We start from the raw sequence: 27355 nt of genomic DNA, 5'->3' as shown, positions 1-27355 counted from the left end.
AGCACTAGGCTCCATGGCAGCTACCATTCAGTTGGTGCCACTTGCTAGATATATGCGAGTTCTCCAATGGACCATGGCAGTCCAGTGGTCCATTCTGTCTCAGCCCATGTCCATGACAATAAACTTGATGCTGGTATGCAGAAATAGTTATTTGGTGGCTTTAGTCTCAGGAACGTTTTCTAGGCAGGCTCTTTTGTCTTACCCTGCCCAAGTCTGCAGTGACCACAGATGCCTCCCTGTTGGGGTGGGGTTGGGGCATTTTCAGGTACAGTTCAGGGTACTTGGTCCCCTATAGTGTACAAATTTGCACAAAAACATCCTGGAGATGAGTGCAGTCTTTTAATCATTGCAAGCCTTTCAAGACTGCCTCCCTCTGGGGACCATAGTAGTTCGGATGGACAAAAGTGGCTGTAGTCTGGTACCTCAGCAAACAAGGGGAAGATGGGTCTTGTCCTTTGTGCAGAGAGGCCAGGAGAGTGTGGAAATGGGAGATGTTTTCCAGGTGCTTTCTTCTTGCAACTCGTATACCTGGGAGTTCCAACGTGCTGGCTGACAAACTCAGCAGGTCCATTTTGAGTGCTCACGAGTGGTCCCAGAATCCATCAAGTGGCAAGGCAGCTCTTTCATTATTGGGGTCAACCATGCTGCAACCTTTTTGCTTCACCAGTCAACCACAACTGCGGAAGATACTTTGCCCTGCTTTCCCCATCCGGAGAGTCCCCCAGGGATGCTCTTGTTCATGATTGGTCCTAGAGTGTCCTCTCTGCTTACCCCCCCATTCCCTAATACGAAGTCTTCCAGAAACCTCATCACCTGAAGAGTGCTCTCATCCTCATTGCCCTTTTCTGGTGTCATCATTGTGGTTCTCCATTATCGGGTCTCATCTGAAGCATCCACCTTGGATACAAGATCCCATTATGGATTTCCTCTCCCATCCCTGGTGGCTTCACTTCCCAGTCTCTGGACCCTTAAATTGACTGCATGATTTCTCCAGTTTAGAAATCCTTTCCCAGTCCAGGCTTCGTTCCCCAGCGAGGAGTATTATTTTGACTTCAAGAAAGCCATCTACAAAAAAAGGTGTATTCCAGTAAGTGGAAAAGGTTTTCCATTTGGACCCGACAATGGAATCTCAGTCCCTTTTCAGCCCTTACTCCTGATATTTTGCTCTTATCTTCCCTTTTTCAGGATGGGGTGAGTTTTTCTACCATTAAGATCCAGTTGATTGCCCTCTCCAATTTCCATGTCAACGATGAGCCTACCTTTTCTTCCAAATTGTGTAAAGCCTTTTTGAAAGGAGTTTTTCTTAGAACTATTAAAGATCCATCATCCTCATGGGATTTGACTTTGGTGTTGAAGTCTCTGGTGCAAAAACCTTTTGAACCTGCTAGTTCATGTGATATTTAAATTCATGTCCTGGAAGACTGCCTTTTTTGTAGCCATTACTTCTGCTAAAAGGGTCTCGGAACTACAGGCTTTGTGCATTAAGCCCCTTTTCATGATCTTTCATACTGATGGTGTGTCCCTTAAAACAAATCCTTCCTTTCATAGGTTCATAGGTTAGTACCAGGCTAACTGCCCTTGCGAGACATTTTAAGCCTAGCCAATTATCCCTTGTGAGACTCAAATCCTGCACCTTGTGTTTGTAAGGCAAACACCTTAACCATTGGGCCACCCTCCCAACCCCTTTCTTCCCAAAGTGACTTTTGAAGCAAATCTCAATCAGTAGATTCAACTACTGGTCTTTTTCCCTAATTATTCTAATAAAGGAGAGTATATTTTGTATTGCTTACGTGTCCACAGACAATTGCACTTTTATTTAAAAAGGACTGAGGAATTTAGAAAGTCAGACCAACTCATTGTGGCTTTCTCCCAGAACAGAAAGGGCCAGGCTGTTTCCAAAGTGACTATCTCCAGGTGGATTGCTGGTTGTATTTCCTTAATTTATACTAGTTGTCATTTAGAACTTTCCAGACCAGTTTAAGTCCCACTCCATTAGGTCTGTTGCTACCTCATCGGCTACCATGGCTAGACTTTCCATTCATGAGCTTTGTGCTGCTGCGACTTGGTCTAATCCACATATTTTCATTTCCCACTACAAATTGGACTTGGTGCCTAGGGACAGAGCTTCCTTTGGTTCCTCTGTGCTCTGGCATATCCTTCCTTGAGGCCACCCAGGGTTCCTAGTGTCTTGGTTCTCTGACCCATCTGTGATGAATAATGACACTGAGAGCATCAGGTAGAGTTGTATACTTAACATAACTTGGCATCTGTGTTATCCAGTGTCATTCATCACATTCCCACCCTCCTTCACCCTTTCCTTCTGGGGGGGGGGGTCTGGTGAGGCTGAAGTGGTTTGCATCTGGTGGGAAGCTTTGTCTTCCACTGCAGATGTTTGTTTCTGCTTTTCAGCTAATTTAGCAATCTCTATCTGAGGGTTAGAAGGTAGTAAGGGGTTATGGGAAGGGGAAGAGCTTGAGCTCTTGATCTGTCTGAGAAGTTGCCAGCTCAGATCCTAGACCCCATCGGTGATGAATAGTGACACTGGATTGCACAGTTGCCAAGTTATGGTAATTACATTTTTTTTCCATTTGCCACTATCCTCTCACTACAGTGAGAGATTTATCATAAAGGCAAATTCGGCACCCAGGTTTCTTTCCTCTGTTTTTCATAAGAGTAATCTTCCTGGAATGCTATCCTTTTAGTCCCTCATGAAAGTGCACAATCCCACACTTTGATGTTGAGTACAAGTTTTGGATGTAGCTATCCAGCCTATAATCCTTACCTGTGTTCACGGCTGGCTCAACAGCGCTTTACCATGTCATCTCTTTTGATGTCATTGGTGAACAGAATGCTGTCCTTTAACCTCACCATGGTTCCTGACATGAATAATGCTGGACAGTATTAAGGCAATCACTGTTTGCCACTGCTGCACACAACTTTTGACTTCTCTCTCTCCAATGCTCACCACTGCTTCTGGTTACATGCTGTATTTGTTCCGCATGTATAGCAGCTAACTAAAGCCCATCCTATGCACTTGCATGTAGAGCATTGCTGAATTTAATGTATACTTTTCTCATTGTCAACCTTTGCAGCAGTTCATTCATAGAAATCAATCCTACTGGATGGGCTAATGTGGAGTATGTGAAATGAGTGGTCATCAATCCAGGCCCGCTTTCTCGTTAGTTTTTCAAATATGGACAGCAAAAAATTAGGCAAGAACAGTTTAAAAAGAAAATTGTCAGAAATCAAATGGGTCCCAAGGATTTACCTCCCAAGGAAAAAAGTCTGTCCTTGATCCCCTGGCCTTCCTTTAAAAGTTTTAGATAACCTTTCTGTATGCCTTCCTGCATGGCAGTCAATAACCGCAGACTCTTGGGTCTTAAACATCAACAAGTATGTATACAAACTGTTGTGAACTTTCCCCTCCCATTATACCAGTGATTCCTCTGCCTCCAAAAGACCAGCTTCATCTCTTTTCAAATCATTGTCATTACATTGTCTGGTGGTCATAGAGCCAGTCCCTTCAGGGTACTGTGGATGAGACTTTTACACAGGTCTCTTCCTGGTTCATAGGAAATGAGGAATTTTGAGGCCCATTCTAGATGCATCCAAGTTGCAATTTTCTGCTCATCCCAAAATTCAAAATGTTGACTTCAGTTTCACTATCCTTTTTCCCCTGAAGTGTTTTTAGACACCTTAGACCTAAAAGATGTTTGTTTGCATCTTTCCATTCAAAAGAGCACAGGTCTTTTTTAAGGTTATTTGCCGTGTGATTGAAGTATCAGTTTTGCCTTTGGTCTTTCTTCTGCCCTTAATGTATGTTTAGCAAAAGCCTTGTACCAGTGATGTCTCATTGCAGGCTTGAAGGCATGTACAATATCCCCTTATCTGATTGCCTGATGTCAGTCTCATCCTGTATTCACACTGTCAGCGTTACAGTTTGCTGCGATTCTTTTCAGCAGTTCAGGTTTCAGTCTAAATCTAAAAATGTTATTGTTAGTTCCAGATCAGTGTACTTTCTAGGAGATGTCTTCCAAGCATCTCCCTGATGACTGTTTCTTTCTCCAGAAAAAAAATGTAAACTTGTCAGCTTTTCCCAACCTTTCTCATCAGATAATGTCTATCCACAAGACTTTTATATGAGAAAGAGCCAGTGGTTACTCAAAAGTGTTTGAGCCACAACACGGACTTTCCAAATTCTAGTTCTCAACTTTGAAAGAAAACTCCAATGGTGGACCAAGCAAGTCCTTTGCATGTAAGAGTCCCTTTCTCTCCTCCCTTGTCAGGTAGTGGACACAGAAGCCTTGGACTGCTTGGAGTGCTGTTTCACAGGTAGACAAAGTATAGGGGATCCGGGAACCACAAGCATGAAAGAAATGGGAGACTGATACATGCCCTGAAAGATCTGAGACACCTTTGGTCTCCAAGGACTCATTTGGTGGGGAGTGATAAATGTCACTGTCATGATGCATAAACCGCGAGGACAAGATCATACCTCATTTGCAAACTGGCCATAATTGCCTTGGACAAAGCACTTCAGCACAACTAATTTCTTCAATCTACATTCCTACAGCACAGAACATAGCAGATGGAGGAATTCCAGGCTAGACTGTCACAAGTGAATGTTGTATATGGAGGTCTTCCCCCAGATAATCCACCACTAGGGAATCTCCCAAGTAGATCTGTTTTTCCTCTTATCTGAACAGACAGCTGAAAAAGATCTGTTTCAGAATAGCTTGCAGAGAGGTCTGTGAAATGGATGCCTTCTCAGTCCCGTGGACGGGGTAATTTTTCTTTATGCCTCCCCACTTCATTTCTAAAGTTCTTCAAAAGATTAGAAAGGGTTAGCAAGAATATTACCAGTGACTTCCTTTTGGCTCAGGCATACAGCTAGCTAGGGGTAATTACCGAAAATTTCCTCGCAGAGTAAACTTGCTCACACAGGACAACATATTTCTAATTCATCCCAGTAATCAGAGTCTCAGACTGACTGTATGAATAGTAGACTTTTGATCCTTTTTAGGCTCTTTTTTTGTGAGGTCATGGAGCTAGTACTAAAGGAAGCAAGGAAACCTGCTACCAGGGAATCTTATTTATCCAAATGGAAAAGATTTTCTTTTTGATGCCATAGCAGAAAATATTATCTATCTCAAGTGGTTCATCCCTAGTTCTCCAGAGATGTGTGAATTGTTCAGTTCTGGCATATAGTACAATTCAGTTAGTTCATCTCTTGGCCATTATACCCCAATGGCTTTCCTGTGCCTTTCATTTCTGCTATTCTAAACATAGTAAATAGCCTCTTCAGAGTGTTAAGATGGTTAATGATAGTTATAAAATTATAGGTTGTATAAAAAAAGATTTATAAAGTCTAGACCCAAACTTGAGTATGGAATAACAGTATGGAAACCTTATAAGAAAGCAAGCATGAGTAAACTGGAAAGAGTACAGCATAACTATACCAAGGGCATCCATGGATGTAGAAATCTGTTGTTATCGAAGACTAAAATTTCAGTTTGTACAGTGTGTCTAATAGTTATATAAGAGGAGATCTTAGTCAGTTATATAGAGCATTTAGAGACGACCATCTCTGGGAATGTTTGGGGTTATCAAAGTACTAAAGAATCATCAGACAACATAATGTAAAACAGAAATGTACTAACTGGTTTTCTGAGAGAGCAGCTGATGCATGGAACAGACTACCAAATTACATTAAAGCAAGTTCTAATTTAGCTATTTGTAAGAACAGCCTGGAAACTTATAAGAACAAGTGTTTTGGTGTATTGGTAGGCTAGAAGGGCATTAATGCCCGTGTTTGAAATATTTGTGTGCATGTGTTCATAGTTTGTCTCACCAAAAATACCAGTGCTTTGCTTGGCACATTTACATTTTGTAATCAGTTCATCATTGCTGTGTGTATCTCTCTCCACACAATATATATAACTGGCCATGGAAGAAGTGGGGGTGGGGGGGTAAGAACATTGAGGATTAGCTCAAACTAATAGCTTTTACCATGCAGACAGCTTAAAGGCAGTCACAGAGACAGTACTCAGATTTATTTTAGGTGGATTTGGTTTTGATCCTAGAAATATTTTTAGCAGTTGCTGTCTCATTCTTATTGCCTCTTGCAACTCATAAAGTTGTACTACCAGGATGTGGTGGAAAACAGTAAATTTCAAGTTTTTTTTTTATTTTAATAATAAAAATCACTTAAGGACAGCTCTGTTTAGTTACAACCTCGTTTTCTTTAAGCTATCTTAAAATTGCCGACATATTTTGTTTGGTAGCGTTGTATAGCTGTTTATTAGAATGTTAAAATAGTTTTGCAAGGGAATCCCATGCATTTTCATTTTTTTAATTCTTTCTAATGTTGGTATGAAACATACCTCTCAACCGTACCAAATTCCTCTGTATATAACGATTTTGAGGACAAAATAATGGGGTGCCAGGATTCCCAAGTGGCCCTTCGATTCCTGTTTTTTTCCCCCAAATTTGTATTTATTTTTTTCGAATTTGTTGCTCATTGTGTGTAAGGGCATGCATGATAACGTCAGCTTCATGAGGACTGCCATCCTGCTGGAATTCACCTCAGGCTGTGTCTGTTTACTTTTAAGTCCATACTTTGAACATTGACATGGATTTTGAATAGGAGGGGTGGTTGGGCTGGCAGCATAGCAGAACTGCAGCTGCCAGGAGAGGACAGGAACTGGGATGAGAAAATTTATCTAGTCAGTGGCTCTATTTCCTCCGACTCCAGGTAAAACAAAACAAAAAAAAAAAAGGTTTTCTGCTGCCACCACCTTACAACTTGCAAATTATTCTGCTTGTCACATGGAAGGATTGACTTATTGAAAGTATCCATGTGAAATGTGCTTTGCAGTTTGTTCTGTTGCATTTGTTTTGAAAGTGTTACAAAACTTCTAAAGAGTTGCAAAATAGTTGTCAAGGCATGTAAATGCATATTCATGGTAGACCGATTTGTAAATGAGTATATATATGAAATGGCTTTAGACAGTGATGTTTAGTGGCGAATTACTGATGACCCTGTACTTGTAAGCAAAATTTTAAGAACTGCACAACCATGCAAAACAATGCATTAGGCTGGACAAAAAATCCTGCTACACAACATTGCAAACTAAATACCAACACAACCTCCAAAAATTTTGGAAAAATGGAAACCAGCTACTAAAATCCACCCAAAAGGCTACCCCCAAACCAACCACCACTGACACTAAAGTTCCTATCGAAACACAGTTCAACTCCCACTTTGTGAACTCAATTCTATCCTTAGTATCACAGGACAGTTCCTTCCTCACTATCCCCCCCAACACAGATAACACTAATACAAGCTTTACCCTCAAAACAGTTTCCACCACTTCAATCAAAAGCATGCTCTCCAAACTAAAAACCTCATCAACAGCAGCCGACCTACTCCCCAGCTATTTCTTGAAACTTACAGCAGATGCTATTGCTATCCCAATCTCCACTCATAAATAGATCAATTGTTCAAAACTGTGTGCCCAAACTCTGGAAAATATCCTGTTACACCCATACATAAAGGCAGGACCTCCACTGAACTTAATAACTACAGACCCATTGCTTTACTCTTCCCCCCTGGCCAGAATCTTAGAAAAATGCATCCATACCCAGATGCTAAACTATCTCCTAGACAGCAACATCCTGTCATCTACTCAGCATGGTTTCAGACCTGCCCATAGTACCACTACAGCCCTCCTCTGCTTCACAGACACAGTAAACCGTCTCAAAAATGAAGGCCTTCAGGTGTCAACTCTTTTTTTGGATATATCCAAAGCATTTGACACAGTCTCACACCAAATCCTGCTAAACAAACTAAACCAATATCACCTATCAAATTCCACTCTTACCTGGTTCCAAAGCTACTTAACTTACAGGTACCAAGCTCTGAAATGGGAAAATTCTCTCTCTCCTCAGCTGCCCATAACTATAGGAGTCCCACAGGGTTCTATCCTAGGACCACTGCTACTCTCAGTCTTCATAAATGACCTCCATACCTCCACACAGCATGCATCTATCATTCAGTATGCAGATGACAATACCTTCATCTGTGCTGCACAAAACATTCCCACCCTCCTGCAAACAACTCAACTAGCATTCTCTGACGTTACCTTACCAAAGCCCAACTTATCCTCAATCCAAAGAAAACTCAGCTTATGATTATAACCAGTTCTAACAAAAACACTGATATCAGGCAATTCACTATCTACTCCACAAATGCTACTCTAATCACTCCAGTGGCACAGGCTAAGCTATTGGGAATAACCATAGACTCCTACCTAAAATTTGATAGTCATCTTAACTTAACTATTAAATAGTACATGCCAAACTGGGATCACTACCATATCAAGCCATTTCTTACCAACAACACAAGATCAGCCATTGCTCACTCCCAACTTCTATCCACCCTACTCTATGCATCTCCCATTCTGACTAATCTCAACAAAACTGAACTAAGCAAAATGGAAGCCTGCTATAACAGAATTGCCCGTTATGCTGCAAATTGCTCATATAGAACTCATCACTGTACTGCTTTGAGACAGCTCCACTGGCTTGAACTGCCCAACCTCCTAACTTACAATCAGCTCTACCTCTGTCATTCTATTACCTCCCCAATAAGTGTCCTGCCCTCAAAAACCTAGTGCATCACTCAGCCAAAAGGCCTCTTAGATCATCAAGCAAATTACTACTAGAAGTCACCAACCGCTACAATAGCTTTGGAGACGCACTATGTACTAGTTCAGTGGCTAAAAAATGGAACTCTCTCCCCACTAGCATGCAAAACACATCATCCAAAGCCTCCTTTACAAACCTCATTAGGCAACATCTCAAGCAAAGTTGGCAGTGCCATGATTGCTCCCCAGGCTAGTGAAAGTGGATAAGGTACACATACTAAACCTAGAGTACTTGTTAATAGTTTTCACTGTTACTCACAAACACTGGCTAATCTACAATGTATGTACTGTACCTGTGTACTATGTATGTATTCTACCTATATTCCAAATTTCAGCTGTACACCACTAATCTATTAATTACCTTTATTTTTAAATTAATATTTTTTTGTTTGTTCTCTCCACTGTAACTGTTGATGTGCCGTATACCACTGTAAAAACATGTCTTTTGTAATTTGTGATAGAGATTCCAGGGTGCTGGGTAGATGGAGTAAGAAGGTTTATACGTCTGCAGCCTTGGCAATCAGGGCTTTAAACTGCCAGTTTCATATGCTTAAATATCAACAGCATGTTATGGGCTTACTGAAACAGAAAATGATGATTTCTGATTGTGTGGAAAGCAGAGTTACAGGATTTATTGCATTCCGCAGAACAGGCTGGAAAGCATACTTTGCAATGTGGTTTTGATTCCTTGGAGGCCTCTTGCAGGGCCGCCATAACTGGATCTGTGATAAGAAGGCATGCCTGGCTCAAGGAGCAAAATCTGCCTGATCATGTTAAAGCTAAACTGTTGGATGCTCCTTTACAGCATGATAGTCTGTTTGGTAATAAGGCAGAACAGGTTTTAAAGAAAATGGAATACAAAGCTAAATCTATGCAAACTGTTAAAAGATTTCTTGCAAGTCCAGCCACCCAGGTTCAGTAGGCACTGGTTATTTCCTGTGTCCAACAGAGCCACTCAGGGCAAACCCAGGCACTCAAAAGGCTCCAGATATCTTACAGGTCAAAGCAATGGAGTGCCTCCACCTCCAAATCTGGAGGTGGTAAAGCACAACCCTACAGTAAGCAGTCTCAATGACTTTCCTCTACCATCTCCAAGCACTTATCTTTTGGCAGCCCCCTTAGGGGGGAAAACTAGCACTTCATGCTCAAAATTGGCGGTTAATTACCCAGGACAAGTGGTTATTAAACATAGTATCCCAGTGGTACAGATTTCATTTCCATACTTTGCCAATTCCAAACAGATGGACAGATCTGCCACAAAACCAGTGGGCAGAGGCCCACAAACAAGTCATGTCCCTCATGGATATGGCGGCTATTCAGCCGGTACCAGCAAAGGAAAAAGGACACAGATTTTATTCAAGACCTTTCCTGGTACCCAGAAAAATCGAGTCACGGCGTCCAATACTGGACTTATCAATTCTGAACACGTTCCCGGACATTCCAAAATTCATAATGCTGACTTTACAAAAGTTACTGCCTATGCTAGGCAAGACTGCCTGGTTGGTAACTCTAGACTTAGAGGAATACCTGCATATGTCAATAAAGGGATCTTGCAGAAGATACCTCCACTTCAAAGCAGGTTTTTTGCATTACCAATTCTCTGCACTGCCTTTTGGCTTATCTACTGCTACCAGGGTCTTACAAAGTGCCTGGCACCAGTAATTGCATTCTGCAGACAAAGAAACATTCAAATTTATCCTTATCTGGACGATTGTCTCATTCAGGCAGAGGACAAGGACACTCTTCTTCAACATCTGGCATTTGTAAAAAGGCTTCTAGCATGCCTAGGGTACACCATAAATGAAAAGAAATCACAACTGGTACCCTCTCAGATAATTACATTCCTGGGTGCAACCTTGAATTCAACTCCCCAGATGGCTTACCTCACGCCAGACAAACAAATACAATTGACAATATACTTCAAACAAATGGCAGCAAAAACCCAGTTATCTGCAAGTCAAATTCTGCATGCTTGGGGTTCATGGCATCCTGCATTCTACTAATTCCATATGTGAGACTGCATATAAGGAAACTTCAGTGGTACCTAAAAAGCTTATGGAGCCAACATTGTCACAGCCTGGAAACAATGATTCCTCTCATTCCCTGCCTGCAACAGGAATTTCTTTGGTGGGCAGAGACATGTCACCAAAGCAAGGGACTGTCATTCACTCTACCCCCTGCCACCCAAACCCTAACTACAGACACATCAGACTATTCTTGGGGGGGCCCACCTGGCAGGGAGATGCAGTCAGGGCAAAGGGAGCCCAAACCAAATGCATCTACATATCAACCAGAAAGAAATGCTAGCTGTTCAGAATGCACCGACAGCCTTCAAGGACTTACTACATCTAGGACAACTACTGATAAAGACGGACAACACCACAGTTATGTGGTACATAAACAAACAGGGGGGTACCCCTTTGCAGACTAGCCATGGCCTTGTGGAACACACCCTTGACTTACCAAATACATCTTCAAGCTCAATTCCTGCCAGGAAAGCAAAATACTCTGGCAGACAACCTAAGCAGAAATCTTATGTACCACACGAATGGAAACTGGATCCACAAATCTTCAGCATGTTAACACAGAAATGGGGAAGCCCCAGATATAGATCTATTTGCCTTATCCCAAAACTATCAGTTGGACAAATTCTGCACAAGAACTCATCACAAAAAAGCATGGAAAGTGGATGCTCTATCCTTCAGCTGGAAAAAGCTATCGGTCTATGCATTTCCCCCTCTGCCTCTACCCTCCAAGGTCTTACTGAAAGTCAGACAGGAAAAACCAAAAATGATTCTAATTGCTCTGGACTGGCCTCACCAACAGTGGTACCCACTTCTAAGGAATACGTCACACCTTCCCCCGTGGTACTTGCCTCAAACACCTCATCTATTGTCTCAGCAGAATTATCAAATTCTGCACACTCCGCTCCAAACTCTGAATCGTGCAGCATGGCTAATCAACTAATTATTCAAACCACATCTCTCAGTAAACCTGTGATGGGTGTCATTTTGGCAGCCAGAAGGCCTAACACTAGAAAATCTTATGCTGATAAATGGAAAAGATTCTGTGCTTTACCAAGCACAAGGAATAGACACAGCAAAGCCCAATACTTAACTGAGATGCTTGACAGGGACCTATCTTTTTCTTCAATAAAAATTCATGGATCTGCCATCTTGGCTTATTACAACACAGAGCCTCCCCTCTTTTCTCATCCACTGCTAAAACAGTGTCTCAGAGGGGCCAACAATTTAAGGCCTCCCAGGAGAGCGCCAACTCCTGCATGGGACCTCAATTATGTGCTGGAAAAACTCACCCTGCCTCCTTTTGAACCAGCAGCTACTGCGGATATAAAATTTCTTTCTTGGAAGACAGCCTTTCTTTTGGCAGTCACTTCAGCTAGAAGGGTTTCAGAACTACAGGCTCTCATGGCAGTGGAGCCTTTCATTATTTTCTACCCGGACAGGTTGGCCCTCCAGGCCAATCCTTCTTTTATGCCTAAGGTGGTATCCAGTGTGGCTCTTAACCAGACCATTCACTTGCCAACGTTTTTCCCAAATCCGCAGAACAAGGGGGAGCGGATTCTGCATTCATTGGATATACACAGACAACTAAGATTTTATTTAAACAGGACAAAATCTCTAAGAAAGTCTGAGCAATTACTGGTAGCATTTGCTGCAGGATCAGAGGGGAAGGCTATATCAAAGCAGACTATTTGTAAATGGATAAGCCATTGCATTCGTTTCTGCTACTTGCACCATGGTAAACCTGTGCCCAAGGGGAATCAGATCCCATTCCACCAGGGCTGCCTCTACTTCAGCAGCTTTTCTCAGAAGGGTCCCTGCCAAAGACATTCTAGAAGCTGCTACTTGGAGCTCAGTTCATACGTTCACAAAGCATTATCATTTACCTCTCTTCTCTAAATCTAGGGCAGGCTTTGCCACTGCAGTACTGCAGGGCTTTATAGCTGCTCCTAATGCTGTTTAGTTCCATCCTCCCATCCATAGCTTTGGGATTCTACCCAAATGTAATGACTGCAGCAGTGAAACACGAAGAACATAGTACAGTTGTGTACACTTACCATAAATGTAGATGTTAGAGTGTATTCACTGTTGCAGTCTGGGTTACCCACCCGCCATCCCCCTTTTCTTTCCTTCACTATACTCAAAAGCCTTTGGTGTATTTGCTTTTAGTTGAGGGTAAATTTTTTTTTTCTAAGGTGCATTTATATATTTACTGTTTATACATATAATTTTGCTCCCCATTTGGGGGCACCTGACATCTGGGGCAAGAAAAACTGATTAAAATGGCGTTGGCTGCATGTTTTATACCCCTGATGACCTGACGTCATGGAAGAGGAGACGGCAACCGACGCAGGACCCAAGACTTTGTTATTCAGGCCGACTGAGGGCAACTTGCCAGCAGATTACCCTAATGTAATGACTGCAACAGTGAATGCACTCGAACATCTACATTTATGGTAAATGTAGACAACTGTACTTTGTCTTGAAGTGATAGACCATGTTATAGATTCTCACAAAGAAAAATTATTTTATTCAATTTTTTTGTGCCCAAAAAGGAAAAACTTGGAGATTATGGACTTAAGCTTTTACGTGAACGTTCCAGAATTCAAAAAGCCTCATATTCCAGTTTCTTCTCCTCATTCCCTGTGTGTTTTGTTGACTGTAGACTTAAGATGCCAGTCATCACATTTCCATTCACAAAAACTTCAGATGCTTTTTAAGGTATTCTGTTTCTGGTTCACATGTTCAATTCTGTTTTCCCTTTGTTTTTTCCATGGCTTCAAAGATGTTCACAAAGGCTCACTCCAGTAATTTCTTTTAGCAGAATGCAAGTTATTCATATTTGTCTGTTTAGATGATTGCCTTATTTTTTCAGACTATTTTCAAATATTTCAGGAATTTCTATTTGTCATAACTCTGTTCCAAATCATATCCTTAGGTTTTCAGCTCAACCTGGAGTTAGTCCTCTCTTATTCCTTCTAAAAGAATCAAATTTCTAAGTTGCTTGCTAGACACCCCTCTAATGATAGCTTACCTTCTTCCAGAAAAGCCTACTTTTTATCACCGCCAACTTCTGCTGTTTTCTCAACAGTGAATACAGCGAGAGATTTTGGGAAATATGACTTCCACTATCCTGTTGATTCCTCTAGCCAGATTACACATTAGAAAACTACAGTGATTTCTAAATCATTATGGATACAACATCAGTACCCTTTCTTTCCATATCCCAGTGCTCCATTTCGACAAGAAAGATCTACTGTTAGGCAGGCAAAACCTTATTGAATCCATGTCTTCCAGTTTCCCCTTCACGTCTGTCTCTGTAACCATAGACATGGCCTGGGGGACAGTATCTTGGAGAGTCAATGTGCAAGAACTTTAGGACCATCATTTCAAGAAAAAAACAAGTCTCAAAGAAATCCAAATGAAAAAAAAAGCAAATACCATTAATATGGAAAACGTTTATTCTAAAAACGACAGCAGGAAAACAAATATGCAAATCCAAATGAAAATCCCAAATTGCATTTGGATTTACATATTTGTTTTCCTGCTGTCGTTTTTACGCTAGTTACAGTCTGTCGGAGTTGAACACTGTGACAGACACATTCAAACTGAGCAAATCCAAGACCTGAACCCCAATGAATAGAAGTTGCATACCTGGGTATTCTGGAGATAATCCATCTGTGGGGAATTACCTAAAGAGATCTTTTTGCCTTCATTCTGAACATACAACTGCGTACATCCTTTCCTGCACACCTTGCAGAAAGGCTTGGAAGGCTTGCAGTTTCCTTCCCGTGGACTGGAATGTCCCCCCCCCCCCTTTGATAATCAGAGTTCCTTTTAAAAATAATCTTGACATCATTTTGGCTCAGACAACATTGGTTCTTCCTTCTCATGAAAATGGCCAAGGGCAGTTACCAAAGTCTTCCCCAATGGATGGATCTACTCGCAGAGGACCAGGGATCACTGATACATCCCTAACTGAAGAATCACCTCGCTGCTTGTATGATAGAATGTTGATCCCTCTTGGACACCTTTTTCCCCAGGGTATGTGCAGTAGGTACTAAAAGAGACTAGAAAACATGCTACTATGAAATCATATTTAGCCAAATTGGAGAGATTTACTAGTTGGTGCCACAAAAGGAACCAAGACTCAAGGCAGAAGCATCCATGGTTCTGCACTTTGTAAACTTCTCAAATCTGTTCTTCTCTTGTATAGAAATTTACCTATCAGTCATTTCTGCATATTTGCTGTTAGGTTCCCACAAACTGTTTCTACCTTATCCTTGATTAAAAATTTCTGAAAAGGGTTTGCACATCAGTCCACAAAGGAAACAGGTACCATCTTCCTGGGCTCTTGAGTATGTTTTGAAAAAACTCACTTTACCACACTTTGAAACAACTCGTAAAGCTGATTTAAATTCTTGATTTGGAAAACCTTCTACCTGCCTTTGGCTAGATGAATAACAAAGTTGCAGGCTTTAATGGTAAATCAGTATAAATCCACACAAATATTGCAAGTTAAATCTTTTCACACAAGTAAACTAGAAGCAACAAAATGTATTCTAATCTATTCTAATAATGATACAAAATCTTTGCACATTCCCCTTGAAAACCAACATGCCTTTTTACTTTATCACTTTGTTGTATTAACAACCATCATCTTGGTCCTTTGTCATACATCTTTACAGCCCCTTCTAATAACCTTTTTTTCTAGTTGTAGCAGACCTTTCCTTATCCTGTTCATCTGTAGTATTTCTAAATCTAATAAACACTCCAATCGGTAATGATTTTATTAGGTTCTCAGGATATGCATTAGTAACATTTAGAAAACCATTGGCAGATTCCCGTTTCTGAACAACTTAATTTTAATCATCAGCTTGACGGTTTTCCCTACAAACCTCTTATACAGATTGGAGACCTAATTATTTCTGTTCAACTCCTTCACAAAATTCTTGGCCTCAGCCTTATTGCTCCTTTCTCATCTTTTTCATAAAGACAGAGTTAAGATGAGCTAATATGTTCTTAATAGCAAAGGTTGTTTCAATATTTACTTTGAATCAATGCATTCATCTCCCTGTTTTTTTTTTCCTGTACCTAAAAACAAAGGAGAGTCAATCTTGCATACTCTGAATGCTCGCAGGCAGCTCGTACTAGATTTTAGAGCTTAGGGCCCGTTCATTTCTTTTGATAGAAAGAAAAAAATGGACAACTAATATTAGTGCAGACAGTTTCCAAATCGTTAAACTGTCTTGTTCATTTGCTGCCCCCACCAAGGTAAATTCCTTCTTTAGAAGGTTAAAACTGTCTCTTGCAGTGCTGTGGCTACTTCTAAGAAATTTTGAAAACTGGTAGACTCTAGATCTGTTCTAGAAGCATCTACTTGGTCATTTACACATACCTTCACCAAATATTCACAAGATGGACTCTTTCCAGGGCCAGAACAGGACTTGCTAGATCAAGTCTCCTGGGGATCCAATCAGTCCTCCTCCCTGGCTATCTTCACATACAGCTATATGCACCTACAACAGTGATCTACTGATGAACATAGTGTAATTGTGCAAGTAAACTTGACATATTAGTACATGTGTGAATAACCTTATGCTCCATTCCCCTTACATTCTTCTCTGTTCTCTTTCTGGATATAATGTTATCCAGGGTGGAGTATCTTTTTCACCCAGTTTCATTTTCTTCCTAGCACATAAGCATTCATTTTGGCAAACTATTCTATTCTCAGGCATTTTTAGTTTGAGGCAAGAAAGCTCTCTCTGTTCACATCCATACGGCTGAAGTCATACTGGCATACTATATAGCGTGGTTGGACAGATGGCATGAATGGAAATTGTCCAGAAGCTTTTGTGTACTAATCAAGTATCCGATCCTTGTCAGGATCGTCCCGTGTAGTTATGTGACTTCAGCAGCAATCTATTCAAGAATCTACTGCTATGGTACATTTCCTTGCATAACTGTACTTTCTACTAAAATACTTCAGTGGGTATGCTACTTGTGCTTATATGTAGTGCACTGTTAAGTAACCATGGAAATGTAGACTACAGTATCTGGAAAACCTGACTATGTTGGCTCTATCTAGCTTATCCACATGTAGCTGCTTTAATATTTGCAGCTACCAGCCTTATTGCAGCCTAATTGAAATGGTTTTAAGAAATATTTCTCTTCTGCTGGAGAGAAATTCTGTCCTGTTGAAAAGTAATCCATAAATGATGTACAGTTAGTCGTAAGTAATATTTTCTGTAAAATATGAATTAAAACAATGAGTACAAAGGAGAACGTATTGTCCTTGCTAAATATTGCAGTTTTGCTTTAAATATTAATGTCAGGTGACTGGCCTACTCTGTCACCCTCCACCAACCATCACAGATGTCTTTGTAACAGAAGAGGAATGAGCACTGTGATGCAATGCAAAGTCTGGCTGTTTTGTACTGACTCTCTACTGCTAAGGCATCTGCAAATCCAGTGAGGGGTTATTTTGGAGGTCTGCCTCTACTCAATGGTTACATTACTTACAGCAAGTGGCGGTGGGTTATAAAAATGTTCTGCTTGCGATACTACACCAGCTTCATGTGATGCTAAAGATTTATATTGCCTTGCTTATTACTGGGTTTACTGTCACTGCATATGATGGTATCTAGAGATTTGTCTCTTAGCTGCTCCTTTCACTGCACTGAAGACATGTTTTCTGGTCCAAAATTTTCTCTGTCAAACATCCGTGTACGGCTGACTGCAAAAGGATTATTTAGAAACCTACAGCTCCCTTCTGGATATAAGAAAAGTACTGTTGTTTTTCAGACAGGTATGTGTTTTGCAACTGTACATTTGACAGGATAAGCTAAATATATTCTGGAGTAAAGCAGTGCTTTTCTGTGCTGCAGTTTTATCAGTCTGTTCTATAGCTTGCAGTTCGAAAATAACTGTAGCTTTGATTTCTTGAGGCTGTGATTTGATTCATTATCACATCACTCCATAGTGTGGTGTTTTTCTAATGCCAGATATTACTCTTGCATATTTAGTATAGTTTGCTTCAACGTGTTCACGTATTATATACACTGTTGGAAGCTCAGTTAAATGGTTTTGGAATTAAATTTTTATGTCCTTGCCATTATGCAGATGTTAAGATTAATGAATAGCTGAGCTAAGACAATGCAAATGAACAAATGGTCTGCATTATGCATGAGCAGTAATGTGTGATTAATTTGTATTTACATAGATATTTCCCTACACAGCAAAGAATATGCAGTACATTGTTTTTGTAGCTGTGTAAAAATACTTTGCCTTTTTGACTATGAAACAATAGTAAATATTGTATCAAGGTTTTCACAGATAGAAAAGAAAAGCCGTTGCTTATTTGTCATCTTACACATTACACATCAGGTGCAGCTTGTTTAGTTTGTTGATAGCTAGATTTTGTATTATTTGGATTCATTATGAGCATCTGGAATCCTGCTGCTCAGAGGTATGAACTTGATGGGTTTAGTGATTGTGGGATTTTCTTTTGCATAAACCAACCTACATAGCATGCAGTTGCCCGAGATTAAGCTGTGATTTATGCCTAGCAGCTGATTCTTTTGAGACTGAGGCAGCTTCATATTTAGTACGTATGCACATTTTAATAATTGTGTGATGCAACTAAGGCACGGAGCTGCACATTTGGTAATCTGGGTTTGAATCCCTTCTCGGTTTAGATCCATGTGATCACAAGCGTTAATTTTCTTAAGCACATTTGTTACATTTGGGGAAAAAGAACCTTAGATTCATAGGCTTTACCCAGTTTATAAAACTAATTTAATCAAGCTGTTGTGTGTGTGAATTTATAGAGGCAGTAAGCTGAAAATGTGCAGTGTCCTGCAGAACTGTTGTTCCCATGACCTCCACTGCATGTTTTGTGATTCTGAGCAAATTACTCGTACAACTTAAAGCAGTAGAGGTCATTACTAAGACCCAGGGAGCTTCATCCATTTGCCAAATAAAAACAGATTAGAAGGTTTACAGTTTCCTCTCTGCAAACTGAATCCAGTAGTCTTGCTATTAGTGGTGTGATTTGTGATACTAGATATGTGTAAAAGGACTTAATTCTAATTTTTACAAGTTAGTTGTCATCAATTCCTAAATGTAATTGGGGTTCATTGCCTTGGAAATTCTTGAAAATGCTTCAAGATCCACTTTGAAGAACATTGCAAAATTGCATTTGCATGGCTGGGTTTCATACAGACGTTATTTCACATTTCAACAGCCCTGGTGGGTGACAACACTGAGCAACTAGCTTTAAAAATTTGAAACACTTCTTTTTTACATTGATGCAAGCTGATAAGGCATATATTTAGATAATTTTGCTCCTTTAAAATGTTCTAATAAATGTTACCCTACATCTGTCACTAGATGTTGAGTCACATTAGTTGCTAATCTTTACTAATCAGTAATTTGGTCATACTAGAGCAGGGGCCAGTGTGACTTGTCTGTAGCATCCCATCTGATTGCTGCAGATACTCTTCCATTCATTTCTTTGTTACATCTGTCCTTTTCATTGACCCTTTCCAGAGATTTGTGTTGTAACGGTCATCGCCACAGGAAGTCACACAAAATATTTGGAAGTTCAGCTGGAGGCAGATGCATGTCTTAGGGCAGATTTTTTCATTGTGTGGTTGCAGTTATGTAGTGTGGCCATTAGAAAACAACCAATATACTAGTGAAACCTGATTGCTTTCCTAGTTCATTTTGCTGCTCAAACTAAATATTTTGATTAGCATAAAGTTTGTATCCTTCAGTAGTTTGAGCAAAGCTGGTAACAACAAGTAAACCTCTAACAATGAGTGCAATTCATTGCAAGTGTCTTTCCCTGAGAAAGTCACCATTGTTGTGGTATCAGATACACCAAGGATACTCAACTGGTCATACTGAAATACCGATTTTCTGTATCCTCAAACTGCATATTGTCGAACCCATGTGATTGACATTATGAAATGTGAAAACCTTACAGAAACGCAGAACTGTGATGTTTTTGCTGAGAGGCAAGCCCCTGTCACCTTCTGCTAATTATATATAACAACTCAGAAATCACACTACACTAGGGAAAAAGGGGCTAATTCACTGATCCCACCTGTGCTGCGATCTCAATACAAATGGTTTGAAGTTTAGGTCATATGGTCTGGACCTTATGCAGTTCTGAAATGTTAGTGTTCTGACTGGGACCCCTCATCTGCAATGCTGCTTTTGCTTGGTGGAAGATATCATCTCTATACTGCATGCATATTTTAACAAGAATACTAGTTAGAAGGTCTAATAATTTTATAGCCAAGAAATTGCAAGACATTCATCTGCCACTACACTTTGAGTCAGGTTATTTGACTAAAACATCAGAAATGATAAAACATTAATATAAGGAAAAAAAGGAGGCGGCTTCCTGTAAAATAAAAAGCTAAAACTGTGTATTAAGTTGCCTTAATTATTGTAAGGGCAGGTCATGGGTACTTCTTGTTGACATCACACTGCATAGTTAGATACTAGACCCGTTGTTTTGCACTCATTTTAGGCAATGGTATATTTTTTCCTAAGGAATCATCAGAAGAGGCAACAGTTCTTCTGTAGCCTTTCTCTGCTAAAAATGTGAAGTTCGGTGAGAAATTTCCATATGATTAAATGGATTTCACCATCTGAATCCTGAATTGGATCCTGAAAACTCTTATTGTGGATTGAGAACTGTATTCTCTTGCACTGTTAGGGTCTTCCTCAATCTGTTATGATAGTGACATCCATGACATGGATGTCCAAAGAACAAATGGCCAGTGTATAACAATTGCATGTAATAGGGAGATGTCTGACTCCTGGGAGGCTTGAGGGCAAGGCACTGAACCCTGAAATTCAGGAGCTCCTGTGTTTGCAGACACAGGAATTGCAGAAGACCATTTGATTTATATGTAATGGCACAGCAGATAGCGTTGTCTCAGTGAGAGTGGTTCCCTGGTTTGATTCTCGGCTGGGGTGACTTTTATGTAGAGTCTGCTTGTCCTCCTTGTTTGTGTGGGTTTCCTGTGAGTGCTCCATTTTCCTCCCACATTTCAAAGACATGCAGCAAGTGGATTAGACACTCTGAATTGGCCATGGGTGTGACTGTGTGCGTGTGAGTGTATGGTATGGAAGACCCACCATGGCAGGGCTAGCCACTTGGCAGTGTAAATCTTGGCTGTAGATTGTCACTAAGTGACACCCCAGTGTCAAATAGGGAAAGGGGGTTGTGGATGGATGAATTTTGATATGGCACAAAGATGGGCATCAGGTTTTAAGGCTCACTGTAAATCTACCTGTTGGAGATGCAAAATAATGTGAAAGATAACCCTCCACTCTAGCTTCATTTTCAGAAATCTAGAACCATCATTTAACTTATTCTGACCAGATGGTTTCTCCTATGGACGAATAACACATGGTGATCATGAAGACTTTTTCACACAGCGTTGCTTGAAGAAAACGATGGAAGTGTCACTGGATTTTTTTTTAATTAACGTATTTGTACTTGTCATACTTGAAAATGTGACGATTCAGTAATGTTTAAAAAATTTTCCATTTTGTGAGCAACTGATATTCCTTGTTTGCCCCCACTACGCACACCAAGTTCTGTTTCTGAACTTGGATGTCTCATTGCTTCGTTCTCTTCCATATTAAAAACAAAACAAAAAAAAAAAACAGTAGATGCATTGCGTTATGCTAGGGAAATCCACTTTCAAGGGCTTAAGTAGAGGGACTCCTTAGATGGAGAAAAATCCTGCACTGTCTTTTAGCGAGCATCTCTTTAGATGATAAAAGTCAGTGCAATGGTGATGTGGCAAAGGTGGGGTGGGGGCAAACAAAGAATATCAGTTGCTCACAAAATGGAAAATTTTTTAAACATTATTGAATCGTCACATTTCAAGTATGACAAGTACAAATACGTTAATTAAAAAAAAAAATCCATAGTGACACTTCCATCGTTTTCTTCATGCAATATGTTTATCGATTTTCATTTACTCCATCATTGAACAAACTGCTGAGTTGTTGTCATCTCTTAAACCTCATTCCACCTCCTGGACGGTATTCTGCACGTACTGTTCCAATAAATTCAATTTACTTCTAGGTAATTTGCTCTCTCCCTTTTCTAAAGATTCCACCTCCATTTTCTTCTTTAAACTTCAGTGCTTTTTGGGCAGTAACTAGCATGAAACTTAGCCATTATAATGTCTTGACAATTCAGATCTTGTATCCCAACTGAAAAGAATCCTGTCCTTTATTGCAACCATTTGTTTCCCAAACATTTTTGACAAAGTACTCTGTAAATAATTGTTTAAATCTGCCAATTTGTTATATTTCCTCTAATATGATTCCAGTTTTTCTTTTTTTCTGCACATTTGTTAATCCGAGAAAAAAAATCTGTCTGCTTGGGTTCTAACAGTATCTGTGCAAACACTTTCATACAAAATTTCTAAATCTTTGCAACTCTGTTCTCACTTTGTAAACTGCATTGAACGTACTTTTCCCAATCTTTTCTAACCTCCTGTGATTCTTATGGTTATCATGCAATATGTTGCGTGCCCTTCTTATTATTCCTTTTTGTTTTAACAGCAACTTCTGTTTTAGACTTGACTAAAAATCTAGAGCTTGTCATACACACAACACACCCCTTCACTTTCTCTTTGCCTTTACTCTTATCAACCCAAGTAGTGAATGCAGTCTGTAACCTGTAGTTTAAACTTCGGCTTGCCTCATTCCAAGGATCCGTCTGGTTAAGTGCCTTGCTCCAGGATCCATACAGTAGGTAGGCAAAGGCTGAGGGAATCAAACCCTGTGCTACAGCAAATAGTGTTAACAGCTTATTGCCTTAATCCTGTCCTAAATTTCTCCAGTAAATTCCAGACCTCTTTTGCCCATTTTCAATATCCCTAGTTGCAGTGACCTCTGTTGGTAAAATCTGTTTTCCATTCCCATATTGGCTTAGTTCCTAGAATACTTATGTTAGGAACTTGCATTCCAAATCCTACTCTGTCCTTATTTCTACGACTCCCAACAACCTTTTATCATTGGCCTTTTCCACCTTGATTTTTAACTTTCTGCTTGTTATATACATCAATCCTTAATAGCTTAGTTCTAAAGTATCCCTTCATATCAGGGTATCTTAAACCACCTTATGTTGGGAGAAACAACACCTTCTCCCAAATAAATTTCCTCAACTCTTTATAGGCATACACAACTTCTCCTACAGTTGATAAAGCATGCCTGACCTATATATAAAACTAAAGGAACTAGAACCATATTCACTGTTTGTATCTTACTAGCCATAATCCTTGATCTCTCTCTCTTAAAACCCTACAACTCTCTCTCTGCGTGGTTTTGCGCACTGAGCAGCATTGCCTAAACAGGTTTAAACTATTCCAGGCTCCACAAAGTCTGCTCTTCACTTTTCCCTTAGAACTGTTCAAACTCTCAAAGTAATCACTCTATTCTCTTTCTAAAGCCCTGCACTTGCTTAGCTCTTATAAGGAAACACTAACTAACTAAAGCACTACACCCTCCTTGACTTCTCATAAGTATTAGACTCCCGAATGGTCCTTCCTGATAAGTGAAAAATCAGTTCCCTTCCCTAATCTGATCAGTAAAAAAAGCAGTTCCCTATACTAATCTGGTATGTCCAAGGGTCAGTTTCAAGGTTACTCTCCAGTCCAGCTGGTGAATCTGGGAATTTTGAGGCAATGTTACAATTGCCTTATGTACACAGACAACCCTCTCCTCCTTCCAACAAACTCTAATACATGTGAGAGATGCAGTTACACAGCCAAACTGGAGGCAGAGCTCTCTCAACCCAAGGCTGGCACAGTCAGTCAGGAGGAAAAAGTAACCACCCACACCACAAATCCAGTCTCACACAGACCTGTTGCATCTGCATACCCAACACATAAACACACAAAAACATACTCTGAGGCTCTAAATAAAAATCTGCCTAAACAGCAAAGACCTCCTAAGCAGATATCCAAGCAACAGCCACCCCTCAACAATACCCACAAATCACATATCTCACAAAATCAGTGTGCCTCACAGTCACAGCCCTTAAGGCCAAACAGCACACCAAATACACTTGTTATAGAGGACTCTATTGTCCAGCACACCGACGTCCCGCTCACCAGACCGAACAAGGAGAAGGTCACTGTAAGCTGCCTGTCGGGTGCCAGGATCCGCCACATAACGCAAGCACTCAGGTCACTGCAAAGCAAGTACAAGTGTGACTCTGTCATTGTCCATGCTGGTGTGAATGACCTGAGATGTACCTCCCTGGACTACATGAAAAGAGACATAGAGGAGCTCTCTGACCATGTAGCCCAGGCTGGTATGACCCTGACCTTGAGTAGCATCTTGCCCTCACCAAGAATGATGCCACAGTATAAAGACAAAATGATCAGTTTCAACAATTGGCTAAAGTATTGGTGTCATTCAAAGGGGATCCAGTGTCTGTCAGCCTGGGGTGACATGCTCGACAAGCCACGTTGCTTCGCTAGGGACGGCTTGCACCTGTCACCCTTAGGCTTTCGTATACTGGCCAAGGCACTTGCCACCCCCATAGTGCCTTTTTTAGGCAAGGCTCAAAGGACAAACCCACCTCCATAGACAACCCAAGGATAAAAAACTAAAGGTAATGCTACTCAATGCCAGAAGTCTAAACCTCAAGATGCACGCACTCTAGGCTCTCCTCAGTATGGAGAAAATCGATGTCTGTGCAATAACGGAAACCTGGTTCAAGGCTCCTGAGAGCACCCCAGCACTACCAGGTTATAACTCATACCATGCGTTTCGGCCCCAAAACTCAGACCAAAGCACAAAAGGAGGGGGAGTAGCTATATTCATCAAAGATACCTACATCTCCAGGTTAGTGACACTGCACGAAGCATCAGAAACCATCCATGTGCAACTAACAGTGGGCCAAACTGCCTTTCAGTTTGTAGCCTGCTACAGAACACCCTCCCTATTACAGGAACCCCACTTGGCATTCCTGAGAACACTGGAGAATATGAAGCTCTCTCCAAACACTATGTTATTGGGTGACTTCAACTACCCAAACATTGACTGGGAAACCTATTCAAGCCCAAACACCCTCACCCAACGGTTCCTTGAATTTATAAACTCTAACGCAATGGAACAACTGGTCACCACTCCCACAAGAGGGAACAATATATTGGACCTGGTCATCGCCAACATGGGGACTCTATGTTCCACACCAGAGGTAAACCCCTCATTGGTAAGATCAGACCATAAACAAATTTCCCTGGACATCCATATCCCGTCCCCACCCCCAGCCAAGGAAATCACTGTAAAGAATTACTCAAAAGCCTACTTTGCACTTTTCGAGACTGAGGTGGATTACTTCAAAGCCCCAGGGCCAGGGGATAATACAGCCCAATCCGCAGAATCCTTTACAAATGCATTCTATAAGCGCCTGCAGGAATGCATGGATCGTGCTATCCCAAATAAAACCAAGACTCACTCCTCCAAAAACAAGAGACCAGTCTGGTGGACCCCGGCCATAAATAAGCTATACAACAGAAGGAGGAAGCTACTACATGACAGCACAAAATCCCAAAAAGGGAAGGCATCTCTGATCAGTATCCGCAAGAAACTTCGATCCCTCATAAAATCATCAAAGGCTAGTTTCGAAAGAAAAATTGCCCTAGACACTAAAGATAATCACAAGGCCTTCTTTAGTTATGTCAGGAACATGGGTGGAAACTCTCAGATATGCTCTGAATTGTTGCATAACGGTACAAAATATACTGAACCTACAGACATAGACAGATTCAGGGCAAACTCCCCCCCCCCCCTTCCCCATCAAAGGAGCAAATGCCTATCCCAACTGAATGTAACCTCCCTGACATCACAGATGCACAGGTGAAAGCTGCCCTCTCCAAAGCAAAAAACACAGCATCTATGGGACTGGACGGTGTCCCAGGCTGTGTCTTACACGAGCTCCAAGAAGAACTGAACCCTCACATTAAGTCACTGTTCAGACTTAGCCTTACTACAGGATATGTACCCAAAGAATGGCGTACAGCTACAGTGATGGTGAGGTGGTGCCACAACAGACCCCGGAAACTATTGCCCCATAAGCCTGACTAGTCTGGTCTGTAAAGCTATGGAGCGTATTATCATGGAACTCAAACAAAGACATTGGGAGCCTCCAGACACTGGATCCTACCCAATTCGGCTTTAAGGGCAGATCTTGCCTCTTAAACCTAGTTGATTTCTTTGAAACAGTTACCAAAGCCATAGATGAGGGCAAGGTAGTCCACACAGCCTACCTGGACCTCGCAAAAGCCTTCGACACAATACCCCACTCTGGCATCATAAATAAGCTTACCAGACTTAAATATCAACCCCTATATCACAAGATGGGTTGCAAACTGACTCAGGGATAGAACCCACATGGTCAGAATCGCAGGTGCCATGTCCGAATCCAAACCAGTTACAAGTGGCGTCCCACAGGGCTCAGTTCTGGGACCTCTCTTGTTCGGTATATACTTCTCTGAGGTTCAGGCTAACACGGGGGGATTATGGCTGACAAAGTTCACTGATCTCACTGGATATTCACATCCCGACCCCACCTCCTGCCCAGAAAACCACAGTGGAAAACTTCTCTAAAGCAAATTTCACACTCCTCAAAACTGAGGTGGAATCCTTCAAAGCCCCCGGGCCTGTGGAAAATACGGCCCAGACCGCAGAATCCTTTATAAATGCATTCTATGAACACCTTCAGGACTGCATGGATCATGCAATCCCAAATAAAACCAAGACCCAATCCTCCAAAGGCAAACGACCTGTCTGGTGGACCCCAGCCATAAACAAACTATACAATAGAAGGAGGAAGCTACTACATGATAGAGCAAAATCCCAAAAAGGGAAGGCATCTCTGATCAGTATTAGCAAAAAACTAAGGGCACTCATAAAATTGTCAAAGGCCAGCTTCTAGAGGAAAAATTGCACAGGACTCTAAGGATAATCACAAGGCTTTCTTTAGTTATGTTAGGAACCTGGTTGGGAATTCCCAGATATGCTCAGAATTAGTCCAAAATGACAAAAAATACACTGATCCCACAGACATTGCCAACATCCTAGCTGACAAGTTCAGCGCAAATTCCCACCAAAGGGCAAATATCTATCCCAGCAGAGTGCTGCCCCTGACATCTCAGATGCTCAGGTGGGAGCCGCCCTCTCAAAGCAAAAACACAGCATCAATGGGACCAGACGGTGTCCCAGGCTCTACATGAACTCCAAGAAGAGCTAAACCCAAACATAAAACTACTGTTCAATCTCAGCCTTACTACAGGATATGTACCCAAAGAGTGGCGTACAGCAACAGTGGTCCCTCTCCACAAAGGTGGTGCCTCAACGGACCCTGGAAACTATCGCCCCATAAGCCTGACTAGCTTGGTCTGCAAAGCTATGGAAAGGATCATCATGGACCTCATAAATAAAGATATTGGGGACCTACAGACACTGGATCCTACCCAGTTTGGCTTTGTTAAGGGCAGATCCTGCCTCTTAAACCTGGTTGACTTCTTTGAAACAGTCACCAAGGCCATTGAGGGAAGGTGATCCACACAG

General features: G+C 41.1%; 1 protein-coding gene across 3 annotated transcripts in view; it reads left to right on the top strand.

The window, feature by feature from the left end:
- Positions 1–27355, top strand: part of MTUS1 (microtubule associated scaffold protein 1) — a 2531455-nt gene that overhangs the window by 1389590 nt on the left and 1114510 nt on the right. Inside the window, exon 1 of one of the 3 annotated variants that reach the window (XM_044062418.1) lies at positions 17108–17540. The exons of the other annotated variants lie outside the window; for them this stretch is intronic. Coding sequence (XP_043918353.1) covers positions 17366–17540 — 175 coding nt within the window. The 5' untranslated portion in view covers positions 17108–17365. Of the gene's footprint in view, positions 1–17107; positions 17541–27355 lie in introns of those variants that run through there. 3 annotated transcript variants of the gene reach the window in all.

The sequence above is a fragment of the Protopterus annectens genome, chromosome 2.part1 (genome assembly GCF_019279795.1).
Source record: "Protopterus annectens isolate FY-2018-M chromosome 2.part1, PAN1.0, whole genome shotgun sequence".
Classification (NCBI taxonomy): domain Eukaryota; kingdom Metazoa; phylum Chordata; order Ceratodontiformes; family Protopteridae; genus Protopterus; species Protopterus annectens.
This window is presented reverse-complemented; position numbering and strand designations above follow the sequence as displayed.